This window comes from Giraffa tippelskirchi, chromosome 12 (genome assembly GCF_054371585.1).
Source record: "Giraffa tippelskirchi isolate mGirTip1 chromosome 12, T2T-mGirTip1v1.2.pri, whole genome shotgun sequence".
In the NCBI taxonomy this organism is placed as follows: domain Eukaryota; kingdom Metazoa; phylum Chordata; class Mammalia; order Artiodactyla; family Giraffidae; genus Giraffa; species Giraffa tippelskirchi.
In genome coordinates, this window is record NC_137286.1 from 33,813,762 (window position 1) to 33,832,753 (window position 18,992).

The window sequence follows — 18,992 nt, forward strand, 5'->3', positions numbered from 1 at the left end:
TTTCAGTTCAAACTCATTTCCCTTTTATTAAAGTCCAAGTTACATTACATGGTTTGGTACTCAACAAAGGAAAACTTGTTCGAATAAGGTAATATGTTATCATCAGTATTTCCAGGTGACTGTTTACAATCAAGTAACATTATCAGTAAGTCCTTGGGAAGCCCATCTGTAAGAGAAAACATGAAAAATTAGCTGAGAAATAAAAGATAGAAATCTTACTAAAAATAACCTCTAGAGCAACAGCCCAAGGAAATCGCTGTCTCTGTGTAGGCTCTTCTGCTCTTTCTTAATCCTGCCTGAAATCAACACACCAAGTACCAGCTGTTTGGCTTTTTTGTTGTTATCCACCTCGTAATTATTGAGGCAGTATTCTTTTCTAATCAGAAAAGTATTGGGGAGCTGCCCTCTTAAAATTTTTAAGTAAAAGAAATACAGTGTTACTGCAGCTAGAAAATATCCTATATAACAAAGATCTTCTGGACTCCTTGGGATAATACTTGATAAATGAAAGCCTTTTCACAGTTCACAAAGACGTGCTATATGGCTTCAGGGAGGAGGAAGAGACAGTGGTGATACAGAGATGGACAAAAATAAAATTAAGACTCTTTTTTCAAAGCAAGCTGTAAAAAAAGAGATCTCAAAATTGAATTCAAAACCTCAGGCATTTTCTGCTCAGTTTGTGGTAGGAAGATTGAATGTACCCATTCTTTGAGTTTAAGATTTTTAGAGTGTGAAATCAGGTGTGAAATTAGGTATTCACTAATGATATCCTAACCATGCTCACTAGTTCTTTATCTTGTGAGGATCTGATACTAGCTCTTTAAATAATTTTGGGTCCACTTTTATTGAAACTTTTATAAGATAGCTTAGTTCCACCTTTTAAAAATAAACTTCTTCTTAGTCTTAGGAAGCAAACCTTCTATTTAAGCCTCATTATTTACCTCTGAGAAATAAGAGTATGGCCTTAGTAAATGCTTTAGTACTGCAATGCCTACAAAGGATGTGTGGCATAGTAAAAACAAGGGACTCTGGAGCCAGACTGCTTTGATTTAAATGTGGGTTCCTCTACTAGTTGTATGACTTTGGACAAGGTGCCTCATTTTCCTCATCAGTAAAATAGTTAAATGGGAATAAGTGTAATAATAGTAAGTACTTCACAGGACTGTTCATGAGGATTAAATGAGTTTATAAAGCACATAGAACAGTACCTCACACATAATAAGAGTTATATACACTATATGTGTTTGTTAAATAAACATAAAAGTTATTATGTATTTTTTTCTGTTTTACAAAGGATTTTCTGCGTACTGCTCACTACCCAGCAATCTTGTGGCTGGTTTTATTACCTAACCTGTATTTTCCACAAGGTATCAAGTTTGTATTATCAATGAATATTACCTATTATATTTCAATGGGCATACAAAAACAGAAGCATCAAATTAATAAAACCCTGCCGTTAAAAATAAAGATGTATAAAAGCATGCATGATGAATACCTGGTATGTAGTAGATTACCTTAATTGAGGAGAGGTTAAAGAGCTGGAATTAGGAAAAAGGTACAATGAGGGCTTTAACTCTATGTGAAACTTCTCATTTCTTGGGGGGAGAGGGAGAAACTAAAGCAAATATGGCAAAAAATAGTATCTCAAAATTTGGGTAGGGTTACATTTATTCTCTATGCTATTCTTTACCCTTGAAAGGTTTTATATTATAGATTTTAAAGTAAGGTTTTTTAACTTGCCTTTACACCAATAAAAGAACAATTACAACAACTAGAAACAACAATTCTAGCTCTTTAATCATCAGAGGTACTCTCTAAGCTCACAGCCTCTAACAAAGCCATGAAAAGGTCTTTCTCTGAGAATACTGTAATGCCACTCACCCCTACCTGGATCCTTTCTCGCCTTATTTAGGTATACCTTACCCATGGGGTTTACACTTTGTCGAGGCCCAGTTCCTCTGGAGTGGAGATTCCCAGTTCATTTAAAGTTGGTCTAAGTTCCTGGATGACATAGGGGTAGATTTCCTTATGAGGTCCTGCTTTGTCCTGACGGCAAAGAAAATACTCACATTTAGCTCCGAAAAGCTGTCTCTATTAACAAAATGAAGCTGAAAATGCTTTCAGTCATATGCAGAGGCTAGCAGCAGAGAATACAAGTCACCTACTTTTAAGTTAACATATTCGTTCAAAAGAGAGAGCAACTTACATAGGCACTATGCAAGGTAGGCTGTTAAGACACCTGGAGACTAAGACTACTAAATCCAGGGGGAAAAAACATTTTAAAGCCTTGGTTACTGGAAAAGAAGGTGGTGATGACAGAATTTTGTAATGGCAATTAAATGTACCCAGCAGGCAACAGGAATAATTAAGTTAACACGAAAAAAGTTTCTTAATTTGCCTCAATTTGAGACCCTAACTGAATTAACTACTGGTGCTGAATGGATTGATAGCCCACAGAACCCTTAATTATCTTACCCATTTTAGATAAAGTATTGTCATACTTTCCCTCTTACAGACCTTGCATTTCTTTCCTATAGAATATAAAAGTCTTTTCATGGAGAGCTACACATAGAGAATACTTATTTCCAAGGCAAGAGAGCTTTGAGGAATACTTACCATAATATACAATTACACCTATATTGTCACAACATTCTTCAGAGACAAGTATTAGAAGGTCAAATAGACTAAGACAGTGTCAAGTTATATTATTCTTCTGTCTAACAAATTCTAGGTCTCCTTAAGTATATTTTTTAAATTATAAAATTCTTATTTAAAATTCAATGCATTAAGTTGTTCATTATAGAAAAATTAAAAACTATAATCAAATAAGAGAGAGGAAAGTATATATCCTTACATTTTGATCATTCTCTATACTTTTTAATAAAAAGGGGATATACCACAAAAAATTATTTCATAATTTCCTTCAATTAATATAACATGATTATCTTAAATGTTAAATATACTTCTACAGCATTAATAATGACCTCTGGGAAGTCCCATTTTAAGAAGCCACTGGCGACACTTAATTTCATATCACAAGCAGCACAAAGATAAACTGCAATTCTTAATTATTTCCTTAAGATAAATTCTCAAATGGGATTGCTGAAATTCTAACAAAATAAATTCCTGAATAAATTCTCCTAAATACTCTCCAAAGAGAATATAACCACAATGTACATTCCCTCTAACTATATAAAAACTAATTTCAGGTATTTTGACAAATTCAAAAATACAGAATATGCTAATATCTAATCAATAGTCCACCTACTTCCAGAACAACTTTAGCATTGTTATTTCACTGACCTTAACAACCTCTAGGATGCGAACTGCACTAGCAAAATCATTTAAACGTCTGCATGCCCGCAAAGCAGCATCAATGATTTTGGGTTCTGGAACCAGGTCATAGCCAACAAGTGTGTTCATCCCTGTCAAATTAAAAAGAGGGGTCATATCGATCTGCAATATCCTCACTTAAACTACAATTTAGTTATCTAAAATTTTTTATTGAACCATGGACATGTGATCTTGTCTGTTTGATCCGCTATTCTTTTTTTTTTTTGGCTTTACCATATGGCACGCAGAACTTCCCTTCCATGGGTCAAACCTATGCCTCTTGCAGTGGAAGCATGGAGGCTTACGGCTTACCCACTGGACCACCAAGTCAGTCCCTGGGCCTCTATTATCTCTAAAATGAGATAACTGGGAATTCCCTGGTGGTCCAGTGGTTAGAACGTGGCATTTCCACTGCCCGGGGCCTGGGTTTGATCCTTGATTGGAGAACAAAGATCCTACAAGCCACGCAGTACAACCAAAAAAATAATAACCTTGAGAGTGATCTTAAATGCAAACACTATTTTCAAAATTAGCTGGTTTCTTTTCAAACAAGACGGTCATTTTCAACTCATATCTTTAACTCTTAGTACAATGTATGTACTTTGACTGCTTTAAAATAGATCTGACTGAAAAATAATCTAAAAACAACCAGGGAAATGCTTACGGAGAAAGTAATGAAACCCAAATGAGGGCTTTAAAGCGATACAGAGAACCATTAGCGCAGAGTCATAAACATTCAACCAGAAAATACTGGGCATGATTACTTTTGGCTCTGCACAGAATGACACATCATAAAATTTAAGATTCTCTTAATGGGAATGCAGAACTGTTCTTTTCATTACTTCTGCTCAAGATTATCCAATAAGAATTTCCCTAGTTGCAGCAAAATGGAGTCATTACATGCCTGTGGAGAAGTATGAAGCACTCAGGTTTCTGGCTTTTATTAATTTTAAAATATTAAAACAAAGGACACCAGTGACTGCAATGCTAGAATATAGTCATAGAATGAATTCTTCGTCTGAGATAAACCACCTACACTTAAAATTATCTATCAGTCTACTAGCTTGGTTATTATTAATGCTACTTACTCATGTTAAATGCATATTTACAAATTTACTACAAACAAGTTCTAGCTTACTCTGATAGGACACTTACTCAGGGCAAGACAGATAAATCATAACCAATAATAAAAATAACAAAAATCCCACACTATTACCAAGAGGGGAAGAAAACCAAATGACTACTTACATAAATTATCTATTTATTAAAAGTTACACAATTGCTAAATCTTGCTCACCTTGGCCTATCTCTATAGCAGTGATGATTTTGTCCCTCAGGAGACATTTTTGGTTGTCACAACTGGGGATTTGTGGGGGTGTCAGCATCTAGTGGGTAGAAACCAAGGATGCTGCTAAACATCCTACAATGCAAAGGACAGCCCCTGCAACAAAGAACTGTCTGGCCCAAAACATCAACTGTGCCTCCTTCAAAACTCTGCTTTACAGGAAATACTCTGAAAACTACAAACTTTCCTAATTGCAAGATGCACAACAATACCCAGTCTACATGATACATGTTTTCAAAATATAGCTGACCCTTCAACATGGGTTTGAACTCTATGTGTCCACTTACACACAGATTTTTTTCATAAATATTACATGATCTGAATCCATATATGGAGAACCTTGGACACAGAACTGTGGATCAGGAGAGCCAACTGTAAAGTTGTATATGCATTTTCTATATGCAAGTGGGCGTCAGTGTCCCTAACCCCCAAGTTTTTCAAGGGTTAACTGTAGTTACTTTTAACAGAGTAGTGGAAGACTGCACAGCAGTTCATAATTCTGTACTAAAATAGACACATAAGCCTGTGTTCCAATTACCTTTACGCAACTCCCAAGCATCAATATCTGGCTTATTGAAGTATGTCACCCAGCGAGCATCAAACTCCTCGTCTGTCTCATGTGACCCATGGGAGTAGCAGCGAAGTGACTGGACAGCTACAGGGGAGGAAGAACAGTAACTTCAATGTACAGAAGTAGGACTTGACTGGTTTTTTCCTTTTTTGGGTGTGTCTTAAAATACACACAACACAAAGTCTACTATCTTAACCATTTCTAAATGTACAGTTCAGTGGTACCACATTCACTCAATGCCTTAGGTTTTGAATCAGCTATGCTTGTCATGGTAGAAAAATTATTCACCAGATCAAATGAAATCAATCTTATGTACTGATTTGAAAAAACATCTTAAAAAACTAAGCACAGAGGGACTTCCCTGCTGGTCCAGTGGTTAAGGCTCTGAGCTCCCAGTGCAGGGGGCCTGGGTTTGATCCCTCGTCAGGGAACTAAATCCCACATGCCGCAACTAAGAACTCACATGCTGCAATGAAGATCCTGCAGAGTGCAACTAAGACCCAGTGCAGCCAAAAAAAAGAAAAAAAAATTAAGCACAGAAAAGTAAAACAAAAAGTACTACAGATGTATGTTTATGCTTTTCTTACTTATGTTGTAATGCTGGTGTGTAACTGTTAACAGTGGTTATCTTTGGAAAGAAAAATTTTCTTTATACACTTATTTTTATGATAAACAGTATTAATTCCTAATTTAAAATAATGTTCATTCTTGGGAATGCCCTGGTGGTCCAATGCTTATGACTTTGTGCTTCAACTGCCCAGGGCCTGGGTTCAAGCCCTGACTGGGGAACTAAGATCCCTTAAGTAGCACAGCCAAGAAGTAAGTAAAATGATGTCCATTCTATGTTTTTTTTGGCTGTGCCATGTGGTATGTGGGATCTTAGTTTCCAGATCAGGGAGGAACCTGTGCCCCTTTCAGTGGAATCACAGAGCCCTAACCACTAGACTGCCAGGGAATTCCCTCCATTCTAGTTATTAAACAAATTTCTAACATATATTTTCTTAATTTAAAAAGTCACCACAATGAGAAGCACATGCACCAAAAGTGAAGAGTAGCCCCCACTCACACAACTAGAAAAAGACCACTAGAAGCAATGAAGACCCAGCGCAGCTAACAATTAAAAAAGTTCACTTACACTCAATGAAAAAAAGTTTTATTAGATTTCTAAGAAGTGAGATTTTTAAATATAACACTACCAAGAAAACAGGACACCCTCAGCAGTCTGCTCCCAATCAATACACCCTTTTCCAGTACCATATGAAAAGCCTTTCATTTTCAGTTTCTGCTTGTAACTGGACAGTGAATTGGGAGTTAAGAAATCTAAATTCCTTCTGAATAGCCTCTGAATGAGGAAGGAGGTGGGAGAAGGAATTTTTACCTTTGGGTTTTAGGAGGCAGTAGAGCCTAGTGGTCAGATACTTCTAGGCTCTTCACTCTCTCACTGTTAATTAACTCAGGTTTTATATTCCTTATCTGTAAAATGCAGATACCACTACCTTAGCAGAGTATGATGATTAAAAATGAAAGCCAGGTTAACGTTTTGCCTAGGGCTTAGTAACCTTTTCGGAGAAGGCAATGGCAAGCCACTCCAGTGTGCTTGCTTGGAGAATCCCAGGGACAGGGGAGCCTGGTGGGCTGCTGTCTATGGGGTCGCACAGAGTCGGAAACGACTGAAGCGTCTTAGCAGCAGTAGTAACTTGGTAGGTATGTACTCAGTGTAGCTTTAAATTAATCCTTATTTAAAAGTGTCTTAATCTTCTATTTACAGAACTCATAATTCATAGAAATAAAACATTCTTCAAATTGTACCTCTTATTATATGAATTATAATAAGAGCTTGGTATAATTTCTAGTTATTTTTAAAGGCTTAACGCATCAAAAACAACCTTTCAGCCCACCATCAACCAAAATTTGTAAACCATCTTTTTCAAAAACTAAAGTTATCCTTAGCTGAATAATTAAAGTGCAAGTATATAATTGAAGTATAAACTGTTAAGCAGTTTCTTATCAAGTTAAATATACACCTACCAAACACAGTAATTCCACTTCTAAGTATTTACTCAAGAAAAATGAAGTATATAATTCTCTTCCTAGAGGCAACTATTAAGTGTACCTTCCCAATCACCCAGTAAATTGTTTCATGATAACGAATTTCTTTTGCTCACTGCTGGGCATGGATTTCACTGGATGACTGTGGTTTTGTTTTCTAACTGTGAAAGAGATGACCAGCAAATGCAAATCCTAGTCAGGGAGATCAGTGGATCACCTTCAATGATTTGTTCACCTTCCTTCTCAGAGTCCCAAATTACAAACTGGTTGTATTAAAAAAACAAAGACAGTGCATGAGACAGCTATTTAGAAAACCAAGCAAGCACTGGGAACACACACAGATCCCAAGTTGAGGAAAACACACTCTCCCAATGGTTTACATTATATTCCTTATTCCAGTCATAGGTAAAGCAGGATCTATTCTTCTAGTTATGGACATGCTTAACATTCTGATTTTTAGGTAAATTATATCCCTCACACCACCCCTATGTACAGCATTTCCACCTAATTTTGAGGCTTGTATGGTAAACTATTTTGGAAAACAATTACTCGGTGTTTTTATATAAAGGTTCCAGAGTAGGAAAAGGGAAGCATCTGTAAAAAAACTGGGACATTTCTAGGGTTACAACCTAAAAATCTATTTCTAACACTGCTTTTTGGCATTCCGTTAAGCAAGTTTTTTTTCTTTTTTTAAAAGCAAACATATTTAGAAAAATTAAATGGCTCATTAATTCCCTTCAGCAACTAAACAGCTCGGACAAAGCTCAAAGAACAGGCATCTTGGTTGTTGGTGGTGATTCTAAAGCATAACGGAAAGAACTAACTAATGTTAAGGGTACATAAACAAGCTCAAAGACAGCTATACAGAAGTACAAGGTTTAGGGGCCCAAAGGCTGGAAATCTATAAATGTGGGAGTGGTGCAGAAAAGGCTGGAAGGTAATAAAAAATGCTACTTAAATTTAGCCCTCCACCAAGGAGGAGAAAGCAGAAACTCCTCCAACTTTTTCATAGCCTATCAGGGTAAGGAATAGGGGTGAGGACTATGTAACTTTTAAGGGTTGGCTGGAGAATCTAGCAATTATTCAAAATATTTAATTATCTAATTCAGCAGTTATTGGAAAACAATTCTGTTACAAGGTGGAGACTCCAGGTGGGATAAAATAGGAAGTTTGGGTTGCTACTTATTTACAGCAAACTTGAAGCTCCCCAGGTTAACCCCTCCAGAGCTCTTTCATTCCACCTTGGATAGCCTCATCCAAGAATCTTAAGCCTTTCTGACTTTTAATTGCATGAAATTTCTTCAGTCTCATAATGATAATAAACCTCACCTATAATATGCAAAAATGAAAGGCATTATAAAAAGAAAGCAAATATGCTTCAAGCATTTGTGCCAGGAAATGTGCTGAGAGTTAACATTATCTCATTTAAACCTCACAACTATTAAATAGTATCCCAATTTTAGACTTAGGCAACTGAGTCTTGGGGTTTAACTAACATGTCCAAGGTCACACAGCTAGAAAGTAGTGGACATGAATGTAATCATGACTGCCTCCTTGTGGCAAATATTTAGGTTTATGGGACAACACCTAAAATAAAGTTTTTTGTATATGAATTATGCTTAAGAGGGCGGCTAGAATGATTAGGAGATAAATCACTTTGTCTAACCTTAGCAAGACTTTGAGTTCATACGTTTAAATATGCATGCTTAGGGGCCAAATTTCATAATGTAGCCTGTACTACCATCATGGGCCGAAATCAAAGTGCAGTTAAAATAATTAAAAGTGCTAGACACAAAGTGTCCAGGAACAGACATAACCGGAAGGCAGAACAAGAGACAGGAATCAGCAGAACATCTTATACTCCGCAATCAGGCTTCTAACCGGAAGCAAAAACATAAAGCTTCCCCGTATTTGCAGAACCCCGTATTTCTGGGTCTGTGATATCCAATTTCCGAAATAAGAGTCTTATCATAAGATCTATCAAGTCAGTCCCTCTTCCAGGCCTCTGGAAATAAATACACACGTCGATCCATCGTAAAAGTGGAAGAATTAGAACGTGGCACGGCAGTCTCTAAAAATACCAGAGTGGTCTGGTTAAGTGACCGACAAAACGCTAACCGAGATACGTCTGATGAAAAGACTATAACTGTCGCACACGAAGTATAACGTGTTCGCGGAAGACGCTGGGGGCGGCGGTGCCGGGGACCCCGGAGGGATCACCCCCGCCCCTACCCTGAGCTCAATGTCACCTTCGCCGAAGCGCTGCAGGCCGCCGGTGGCCACTCCTAGTCAGGTGGCCGCAGGGTCAGCGCCGGGGCACGGTCACGGCCTGGGGACCGAAGGGGTCCGGTGGGCGCGGGAGGTGCGCTGTGCCCCCTCCTTGGCGCCCACAGCAGGTCCACATTTGATCGGTCCGCGGTGCCCGCACCAGGAAGTCGCGCCGAGGGGGGTCCCGGGGGCGCGCCCTCGAGTCCTCCACAACTCGAGGCGGCGGTGAGAACGGTCAGCGGTCACCAGGTTCGGCCACCGGCCCGCAAGGGAGGAGCTAGGCCTCTGGGAGAGCCTGCCATCGCGTGGCGGCGGGGGCCCAGGTCACCGCAAGGACACGCGGGCGCGGACAGCAGCAGGCGGGAGCCTTACCGGCGGCGGGGCCGGGGGCCGGAGTGGGGTGCAGGAGGCCTCGAGGGCTGGCCCGGGCGACTGCGGCTGCGGCTACAGAGCAGCGGCGGACAGCGGCGCCTAGCATGACGGCGATGGCGGCGCACAGGTTAAGGCTGAAGAGAAGCCGGGTGTGAGCTCACGACCACTCGGGAGCTCGTGGGGGCCGGACTCACGCACCGACGCACGGTGGGCGGAGCTTGAGGGTCCGCCCACTGCGGCGATCGCGCCTTGGCGGAAAAGGGCGTCGCGCGGCCGCCGGCGGGCTACGGCGGCGCGCTGAGGACAAACTATTTCGGCGCCGCTTCCGCACGGCTCTGTGGTCCTTGGACTGCCCCGGCCGTTGTGGAGCAAGAAATAGAAGGAAGGGAAGAACCGTCAGTAGACAATGGCGCGATTCAGGTCCGGCTCGGGAGACGACTCCTGCACCTCAACATGCGAAAATAACAGTACGAATTATAATAAAAAAATACCTTCTTTGCTCTTTCCCTCCCAGGTTTGAGCCTAAAATAAGAGTGGGACACAATGACTGACTGCCTTCGTATAAAGGACCTTATTAATAACTATTCTTATACCAGAAACCCGCAAGCATTCAAAGAGTCCGATCACTTGACTTTAAAGAGAACAAATGAAATTAGATTGCTTGCCGGCAAATGAGGCTGTTTTCACCGAATTCCCACTTCCAGGACTCACCTGGATATTTCTGGTGACATGCCCTCCTCCAATCCCTACGGGAGGGGAGTTGATTAAGATTACAAGATTACAAGATTTTTTTTAGGGGGGAGGCTTCTGGTCTTAGTTGTGACACCTGGAGTCTTCCGTTTTCTCATGCAGGATCTTTTGTTGGCCCGGGAGAGGACGTTCTAGTGGCACTTCCGTCTCCAGGGTCCGTGAGCTCAGTAGCTGTGGCCGCTGGGGACTTAGTTGCCCTGTGGCATGTGGTATCTTAGCTCCCCAACCAAGGATTGAACCCACATCCTCTGCAAGGCGGATTCTTAACCACCGGACCATCAGGGAAGTCCCCAGTGCCAAGGCTTTTAACATCTAATTTAGCCTCATTAACTGCATTCTGACCTTGAGTTCCTCAGCAGTGAGACCATTTTCCCCAGGCCTGAATTACCTAGGCTTCAGCAATATGTGAACCGTGAACTTCCAGGTGTTCAAGCTGGTTTTAGAAAAGGCAGAGGAACCAGAGATCAAATTGCCAATATCCGCTGGATCATCGAAAAAGCAAGAGCGTTCCAGAAAAACATCTATTTCTGCTTTATTGACTATGCCAAAGCCTTTGACTGTGTGGATCACAATAAACTGTGGAAAATTCTGAAAGAGATGGGAATACCAGACCATCTGACCCGTCTCTTGAGAAACCTGTATGCAGGTCAGGAAGCAACAGTTAGAACTGGACATGGAACAACAGACTGGTTCCAAATAGGAAAAGGAGTCCGTCAAGGCTGTATATTGTCACCCGGCTTATTTAACTTATATGCAGAGTACATCATGAGAAACGCTGGGCTGGAAGAAACACAAGCTGGAATCAAGATTGCCGGAAGAAATATCAATAACCTCAGATATGCGGATGACACCACCCTTATGGCAGAGAGTGAAGAGGAACTAAAGAGCCTCTTGATGAAGGTGAAGGAGGAGAGTGAAAAAGTTGGCTTAAAGCTCAACGTTCAGAAAACTAAGATCATGGCATCTGGTCCCATCACTCCATGGGAAATAGATGGGGAAACAGTGGAAACAGTGTCAGACTTTATTTTTTTGGGCTCCAGAATCACTGCTGATGGTGACTGCAGCCATGAAATTAAAAGACGCTTACTCCTTGGAAGGAAGGTTATGGCCAACCTAGATAGCATATTAAAAAGCAGAGACATTACTTTGCCAACAAAAGTCCGTCTAGTCAAGGCTATGGTTTTTCCAGTGGTCATGTATGGATGTGAGAGTTGGACGGTGAAGAAAGCTGAGCGCCGCAGAATTGATGCTTTTGAACTGTGGTGTTGGAGAAGACTCTTGAGAGTCCCTTGGACTGCAAGGAGATCCAATCAATCCATCCTAAAAGAGATCAGTCCTGGGTGTTTATTGGAGGGTCTGATGTTGAAGCTGAAACTCCAATACTTTGGCCACCTCATGCGAAGGGTTGACTCATTGGAAAAGACCCTAATGCTGGGTAGGATTGGGGGCGGGAGGAGAAGAGGACGACAGAGGATGAGATGGTTGGATGGCATCACTGACTCGATGAACATGGGTTTGGGTGGACTCCGGGAGTTGGTGATGGACAGAGAGGCCTGGCGTGCTGCAGTTCATGGAGTCGCAAAGAGTCGGACACGACTGAGCGACTGAACTGAACTGAATTACCTAGCTGCCATGCAATGTTAATGAGACAAGTCTCTTGTCTTGTTATCCCTCATTCTCTATCCCTCGAACTACTGAGAAAAGAAAAGATGGAGATTCAGGCTTTGCTTTCTGACTCTAGGCCCTGTCTCTAGGGTTTCAGCAGATAACCCTTTTCTGCTTCCTCCCTAGCAGTGTGGCTTTAAGGGGTATGAACCTGGCTGGGAAAATGATAAAAAAGCTTTTTTGAAAGCACTATTTCTCCCACCAAAATATTGAAAAGACACCTGGGGAAGATATCACCTCTTTGATTTCAATTAATATTCATTAAATCGCCAAGCACTGGAAGCCCAGGAGACGGCAGGGCTCTCATGATTAAGAAAGCACTGGAAGAGACTTCCCTTGTGGTCCAATGGTTATGAATCTGCCTGCCAATTCAGGGGACATGGGTTTGATCCCTCCTCTGGGAAGGTCCCACATGCTGAGGAGCAACTAAGCCCGTGGGCCACAACTACTGGGACTCCAGTGCCTAGAGCCAGTGCTCTGCAACCAGAGAAGCCACTGCAGTGAGAAGCTCAAGCACCACAAGGAAGAGTAGCCACCATTTGCCTCAACTAGAGAAAGCTGGTGGATGACAACGAAGACCCAGTGCAGGCAAAAATATAAATAAATAAATATATTTTAAAAATAAAGAAAAAGGACTAGAAAAAGAATCTAGAAAGAAGTGGATATATGCATATGTGTAACTGATTTACTTTGCTGTGCAGCAGAAGTTAACACAACATTGTAAATCAACTATACTCCAACAAAAATTAAAAAAAAGATAAAAACTTGAGAAAGAAAGAAAGCAACGAGTTGAGAGTTCCCCGGCAGTCCAATGGTTAAGATTTAGCGCTTTCACTGCTGTGGCCTGGGTTTAGTCCCTGGTCAGGGAATTAAGATCCCTCAAGCCTTGCTTGGCTAAAAAGAAAGAAAAAGAAAAAGCACTGGCTATATGCACTCGAATCCCAATCCCAAATTGTAAGGTACTGTACTTGTCTTTGCCTGCAGTACCTTAGATTGGCTACTACAATATTGTATGTTTTCGTTGTTGGTTTCAAAAACAATTATGATCATAATTAATTTTGTGCCACTGCAAGCTAAGGAGAAGGCAATGGCAACCCACTCCAGTCCTCTTGCCTGGAAAATCCCATGGATGGAGGAGCCTGGTAGGCTGCAGTCCATGGGGTTGCTAGGAGTCGGACACGACTCAGCGACTCCACTTTCACTTTTCATTTTCTTGCCTTGGAGAAGGAAATGGCAACCCACTCCAGTGTTCTTGCCTGGAGAATCCCAGGGACGGGGGAGCCTGGTGGGCGGCCGTCTCTGGGGTTGCACAGAGTCGGACACGACTGAAGCGACTTAGCAGCAGCAGCAAGCTACAAACTATTTATTATCCCATCTAAGCCTCATAACAGTGTTGTGAGGTGAGTATTTACCCCTATTTTATGGATGAAGGAATAGACTCAAAGGACACTTGCCCAAGAATCACACAACTGATAAATGTTAAGAATAGTGCTTAGATTTGAGCCCAGGTTTGTCTGACTACAGAAATTTTCTTTCCCCACTACCCATAAAGGTAGACTTTGCTGGCTTCTCAGCAAATTCTGAACCCCCTGCTACCTTGAGGGCAGTTCTAAGTCCTTATTACCTGTATTAGTTGTTGTTGTGGTTGTGCTGGATCTTCATTGCTGTGTGTGGGCTTTCTCTAGTTGTGGTGAGCAGGGCCTATTCTGCGTTGTGGTGCACAGGTTTCTCATTGTGGTGTGTTCTCTTGTTGTGGTGCACAGGCTCTAGGGCACATGGGCTTCAGTAGTTGTGGCACCAGGGCTCAATGGGCTTTAGTTACCCAAGGTATGTGGAATCTTCCAGACCAGGGATTGAACCTTTGTCCCCTGCACTGGCAGGCGGATTCCCATCCACTGTACCACCAGGGAAGTCCCTGTATTAGCTTTATTGTTGCTGAATGATAATTTACCACAAACTAAGCAGTTTAAAACAATATCCATTTATTATTTCTCATTTATGTAGGTCAGTTATGCCGTCATAGCATAACTGATTTTTCTTCTCAGGGTCTTACAAGACTGAAATCAAGATGTCAGCCAGGTCTGCGGTCTCACTTCAAGCTCAGAGTCCTCTTCCAGGCTTAATTAGGTTGTTGGCAGAATTCAGTTCCTTGCAGTTGTAGGACTAAGTCCCCATTTTTTTTCTTGCTGTCAACCAAGGATCACCCTCAGCTCCTAGAGGCCACCCTCAGGAACTTACCACATGGATCCTCTATAGGTCCCCTCACAGTACCACCATTTATTTCTTCAAACCAACAGGAAAGTATCTCTGACACTTCACCCTCTTTTAAAGGCCTCATCTGATTAGGCTTCAGGCACATCCAGCATAATCTCTCTTTTGATTAATTCAAAGTAAATGGATTAGTACTAATCTTGGGAATGATATCCCATCACTTTCACAAATTCAGCCCTGCTTATACAAGGCATGTACACTAGGGGACATGAACTCTGGGGGCCATCTTTGAATTCAGCCTATTACCTCACTTAGGTCGGGAAGCCCCTGCTTATTCCCAAGTTCTTCTCCAGTTGTGCCCCTGCAGCCCATTCTGTCTACTTCCTCTGGGATGGGTTTAGACCAGACATCTTGGTTCCTGCCCAAGGCTGTCAGGGTCTTTTGACTCTATCATCTTCGGCCCCGAAATCCTTTGCAATCCCAATGGAGAAGCAGCAGCTGGACTTTGATACCTCAGGGATATCATCATCACCAGTTGATCAGCCTATCAGCTCCCTGCTGCAGCAGTCTTCCTCCTGAAAGAGTTGTGATTAGGCATTTCCTCTGATGTGTGCAGAGGGGAGGGATTATTGAGGAGCTTGTAAGGACACAGACATTGTTCTATCATGTGACTTTCTAGTAAAGTGAAGTTCACATGCAAGAAAAGTTCTTATCTCCTCTGGTGGGAATTAAGCATGCTCTGGGAAAACAAAAAATGAATCCTGTCATTTCAAGGCTGGAAGTGGCCTTGTGGCCCTTAGTCTGACTGATCCTATGTTGCTTCCATTTCCAAGTCCCCACTTGGGCACTTCTAGTGATGGGGATCCCAATACTAGCCTGCTTTGGAAAAGGAGATAAATGTGAGAGGGCGCCTGAGAGAATGACATTCTTGCTGCTGTTAAATTACAGCTCTGCCGCAGGGCCTTAGGCAAGGTATTCCAATTTCCTGAACCACAGTTAATTCATCTATATAATGATAATAATGATGGAACCTACTAATTCATTATTGGGAGAATTATATAACATAGTGCATGTAAAATACTATGTCCTGCCTGGACATACCTCAATAAGTAGAACTCAATAAACAGTGAGTGTTGCATTTTTCTGTTGTAAATTGAAGAAAGTTCTTTTCCCAGGGCACTGCAGGTTGTGAGACTAGGGACAAAGCATGGAGGTGGAGTGGATAAACATACCACATGGATCACTTGGGAATCAGGGAGAAAAGTGGCAGGAGGAGGTAGCCTTCAAAGGTGATCCTGCTGGGGGCCACCATCCAATACAAGTGCGTGCATGCATGCTCAGTCACTTCAGTAAGTAGTGTCCAACTCTTTGCAACCCCATGGACTGCAGCCCGCCAGGCTCCTCTGTCCGAGGGATTCTCTGGAAAAGAACACTGGAGTGGATTGCCATGCCCTCCTCCAGAGGTATCCTCCCAATCCAGGGATCAAACCCATGACTCTTATGTCTCCTGCATTGGCAGGTGGGTTCTTTACCACTAGTGCCATCTAGGAAGCCCATTGAATATAGGTAGGGGAGCTCTAATAGTACTTTTTCATAATTAATTAATACTTATTATGTAATTTCCTAAGTTATTACTTTTATGATCATAACATCATTAAAGGATATAAGTTTTGATTGAAATAAAATTCACAAACCAGAAAATTCATCCTTTTAAAATCTATAATTCAGTGTTCTTTTACTTGCTATGTTGTATCAGCATTATCACTATTTCTAGTTCCAGAACATTTTCATCATCCCAAAGAGAAACTCCATACCCAATGGCAGTCACTCCTCATTCCCTGAACCCCACCAGCCCTAGGCAACTACTAATCTACTTTCTGTATTTATGGATTTGCTTCACTAGAAATTTCACATAAATATGAATGTCCTCTGGGGTCTGGTTTCTTTCACAGGGCTTCCCTGGTAGCTCAGCTGGTAAAGAATCCACCTGCAATGCAGGAGACCCCGGTTCAATTCCTGGATTGGGAAGATCCACTGAAGAAGGGATAGGGTACCAACGCCAGTATTCTAGGGCTTCACTGGTGGCTCAGATGGTAAAGAATCTGCCTGCAATGCGGGAGACCTGGATTCAATCTCTGGATTGAGAAGATCCCCTGAGATGGGAACGGCTACCCACTCCAGTATTCTTGCCTGGAGAATCACATGGACAGAGGAGCCTGGAGGGCTACAGTCCATGGGGTTGCAAAGAGTCGGGCACGACTGAGCAACTTTCTTGCACTTAGTATAATGTTTACAAGATTCATCCATGTTGTAATCAGTTCTTCATTTCTTTTTGTGGCAGAGTTATACTCCACTATATGGATATTCCACATTTTGTTTACTCATTCATCAGTTAATGGACATTTGAGTTTTTTCCACTTTTTGGCTATTATGAACAAGGCTTCTGTGAACATCTGTGGGCATGTTTTCATGTGGACACGTGTTCCATTATTTCCATTATTATATCTAGCAATAATATATGGGTCATAAGGTAAGTCTACGTTTAACTTTTTGAGGAACTGCCAAGCTGTTCCAAGGCAGCCTGCATCAACATTCCCATCAGCAATGTATGCAGGTTCCATGTTTTCTGCATCCTTATAATTTTTTTAAACAAAGAAAGCTGAGTTTTTGTAGTTGTCTGAACTGGACCCCACACCTTCAGTTTCCTGTCAGGAAACAGGGCCCAGGGCTGGGGTGCTTTGTATTCTGAGTCCACTAGCTGCTCTCCTAAAGGTTTTTTCCTGGATGGGGGTTTAACTTTGGGTCTCTCTTAAGAGTGAGTGTGCCGCTCCTTCTAAAAATTATCTCACTGACTAATCAACCTTGATTAACCATCAAAATCACTCAAGGATCTTATTGAAATACCCACTTCCAGGTCCTTCCTGGGAGATTCTGATTCTGTTGCTTTGAAGTTCAACCCCAGCAATCCATATTTTTAAAAAATTGTGGGATAATTAACATATAACATGTAATCTATTTTTTTCAGTTGTAATACAAGGTCTATTTTATCTAGAAATCAATCAGTTTATACCAATTAATTAATAACAGCAATCTATATTTTTGACAAGTGCCCTAGGTGATTCCAATGAGTAAAGATTGGGAAGGCTGGTATTATCACCACAGCAATCTGGCCCATTTTGCAGATGAGAGAGCTGAGGCTCAGAGAAGAATAACTTGCTCTAGATCAGAATCAGCCTCATTTCCTGCAAAGCCTATCATCTGTTCAATATGACACTGTTCAATATGATCTGTTCACATTTGCTAGCAGAACTCTGAAAAGAGCCTCTCGCCATGCAAGACTAGACCTTAGCAAACACCTCATATTCCTTTTCCCTATTCCCACTGAAGGTGGTGAGAATATTGTATTAGTTTCTTATGGCTGCTTTCATAAAGTACCACAGGCTGGATGATTTAAAACAGCATAAATTTATTCTCTCACAGTTCTGGAAGCTAGATGTCAAAAATCAAGATGTCTGCAGGACCATGCTCTCTCTGATGGCTCCAGGGAGGACTTCGTTCTGTACCTTTTTCTTAGCTTCTGTTGCTCACTGGGAATCTTTGGCATTCCTTGGCTTGCAGCTGCATAACTCCAATCTTTGCCTCCATCTTCACATGCTGCTCTTCCCTCTGTGTGTCAGTCTATCTTCTCCTCTTCCTATAAGGACATATTGGGTTAAGGACTCTTCCTACTTCAGTATGACCTCATCTTACATATTAATTACACCTGCAAAGACCCTGTTTCCAAATAAGGTCACATTTCCGGGTACCAGGGGGTACAAAAATATCTTTTGGAGGGACACAATTCAACTCACAACGTCTATGATAGTCAGCAGGAGTCAAAAACAACACCAGAATCCTCCAGTTGGTAACCCTTAGCTTCTTCAAAAAGAAGGTAGAACCCAAGGGTCCATAGGGCGGGGATGGGGGAAGATTTGGCCACTTTCTGGGATGGACGGTTAAGGGCTTTGATGTGGTGTCAGAACAGTTCAGAAATCTCATTTAGCCAGTCCTTATTCACTCAATCAGCAGCTCTCTGTGGGATCCTGCATTCCAAGAGCTAGGTAGGGAGCAAGGCAGGCAGGATCCATTTAATCACAGCTTCTGGTTTACTGGGGTGACTGACAACCAGAGATTCACACTAATGAGGGCACAACTACAAACTAAGATAAGCTCTGACAGGAAGAAGAAACCCGATGTCACCAAGGAGACCTTCCTGTGACTGTATTTCCTCCTTCCCTTTCTTCAATTACCCTGTTCCCTGGGAAAGCTGTAGGTATTTCAACATCTCAGTGAAACAGAGGGGACTAGAGAGTCCCTAGTGGCCAGTATGGGCATAGCAATGATCCAAACTGTAGAGCAAATTGAGTGGGGGCTGGGAGATGAAGGGAG

At 41.7% G+C, this 18,992-nt stretch overlaps 1 protein-coding gene across 3 annotated transcripts; it reads right to left on the reverse strand.

The window, feature by feature from the left end:
- COX5A (cytochrome c oxidase subunit 5A) lies at positions 1 to 10,130 on the reverse strand. Of its 3 annotated transcripts, none has more exons than XR_014071112.1 (5): positions 9,939 to 10,130; positions 5,217 to 5,333; positions 3,300 to 3,425; positions 1,924 to 2,046; positions 1 to 166 (listed from the first exon to the last, which is right to left on the reverse strand). XR_014071112.1 is itself a non-coding variant. In XM_081549500.1 (5 exons), the coding sequence occupies exons 1-4, from the start codon at positions 10,042 to 10,044 to the stop codon at positions 1,933 to 1,935; spliced, it is 459 nt and encodes a 152-aa protein (XP_081405626.1). In that variant the 5' UTR covers positions 10,045 to 10,130; the 3' UTR covers positions 1 to 166; positions 1,924 to 1,932. The 3 variants fall into 3 exon arrangements, 2 of the variants coding, with proteins under 2 accessions (XP_081405626.1, XP_081405628.1); XM_081549500.1 differs by having other exon boundaries at positions 3,304 to 3,425; XM_081549502.1 differs by having other exon boundaries at positions 1 to 2,046.
- Between the last annotated feature and the right edge of the window lie 8,862 nt (positions 10,131 to 18,992).

Excerpts from the sequence above, each read along its gene's own strand:
- COX5A (XM_081549500.1), bottom strand. The coding sequence starts at position 10,044 with ATGCTAGGCGCCGCTGTCCGCCGCTGCTCTGTAGCCGCAGCCGCAGTC. Across the intron at positions 3,426-5,216 it reads TGCTTGGGAGTTGCGTAAAG|GGATGAACACACTTGTTGGC; the intron begins GTAATTGGAACA and ends TTAATTTGACAG. Across the intron at positions 2,047-3,303 it reads GCATCCTAGAGGTTGTTAAG|GACAAAGCAGGACCTCATAA; the intron begins GTCAGTGAAATA and ends CTTTGCCGTCAG.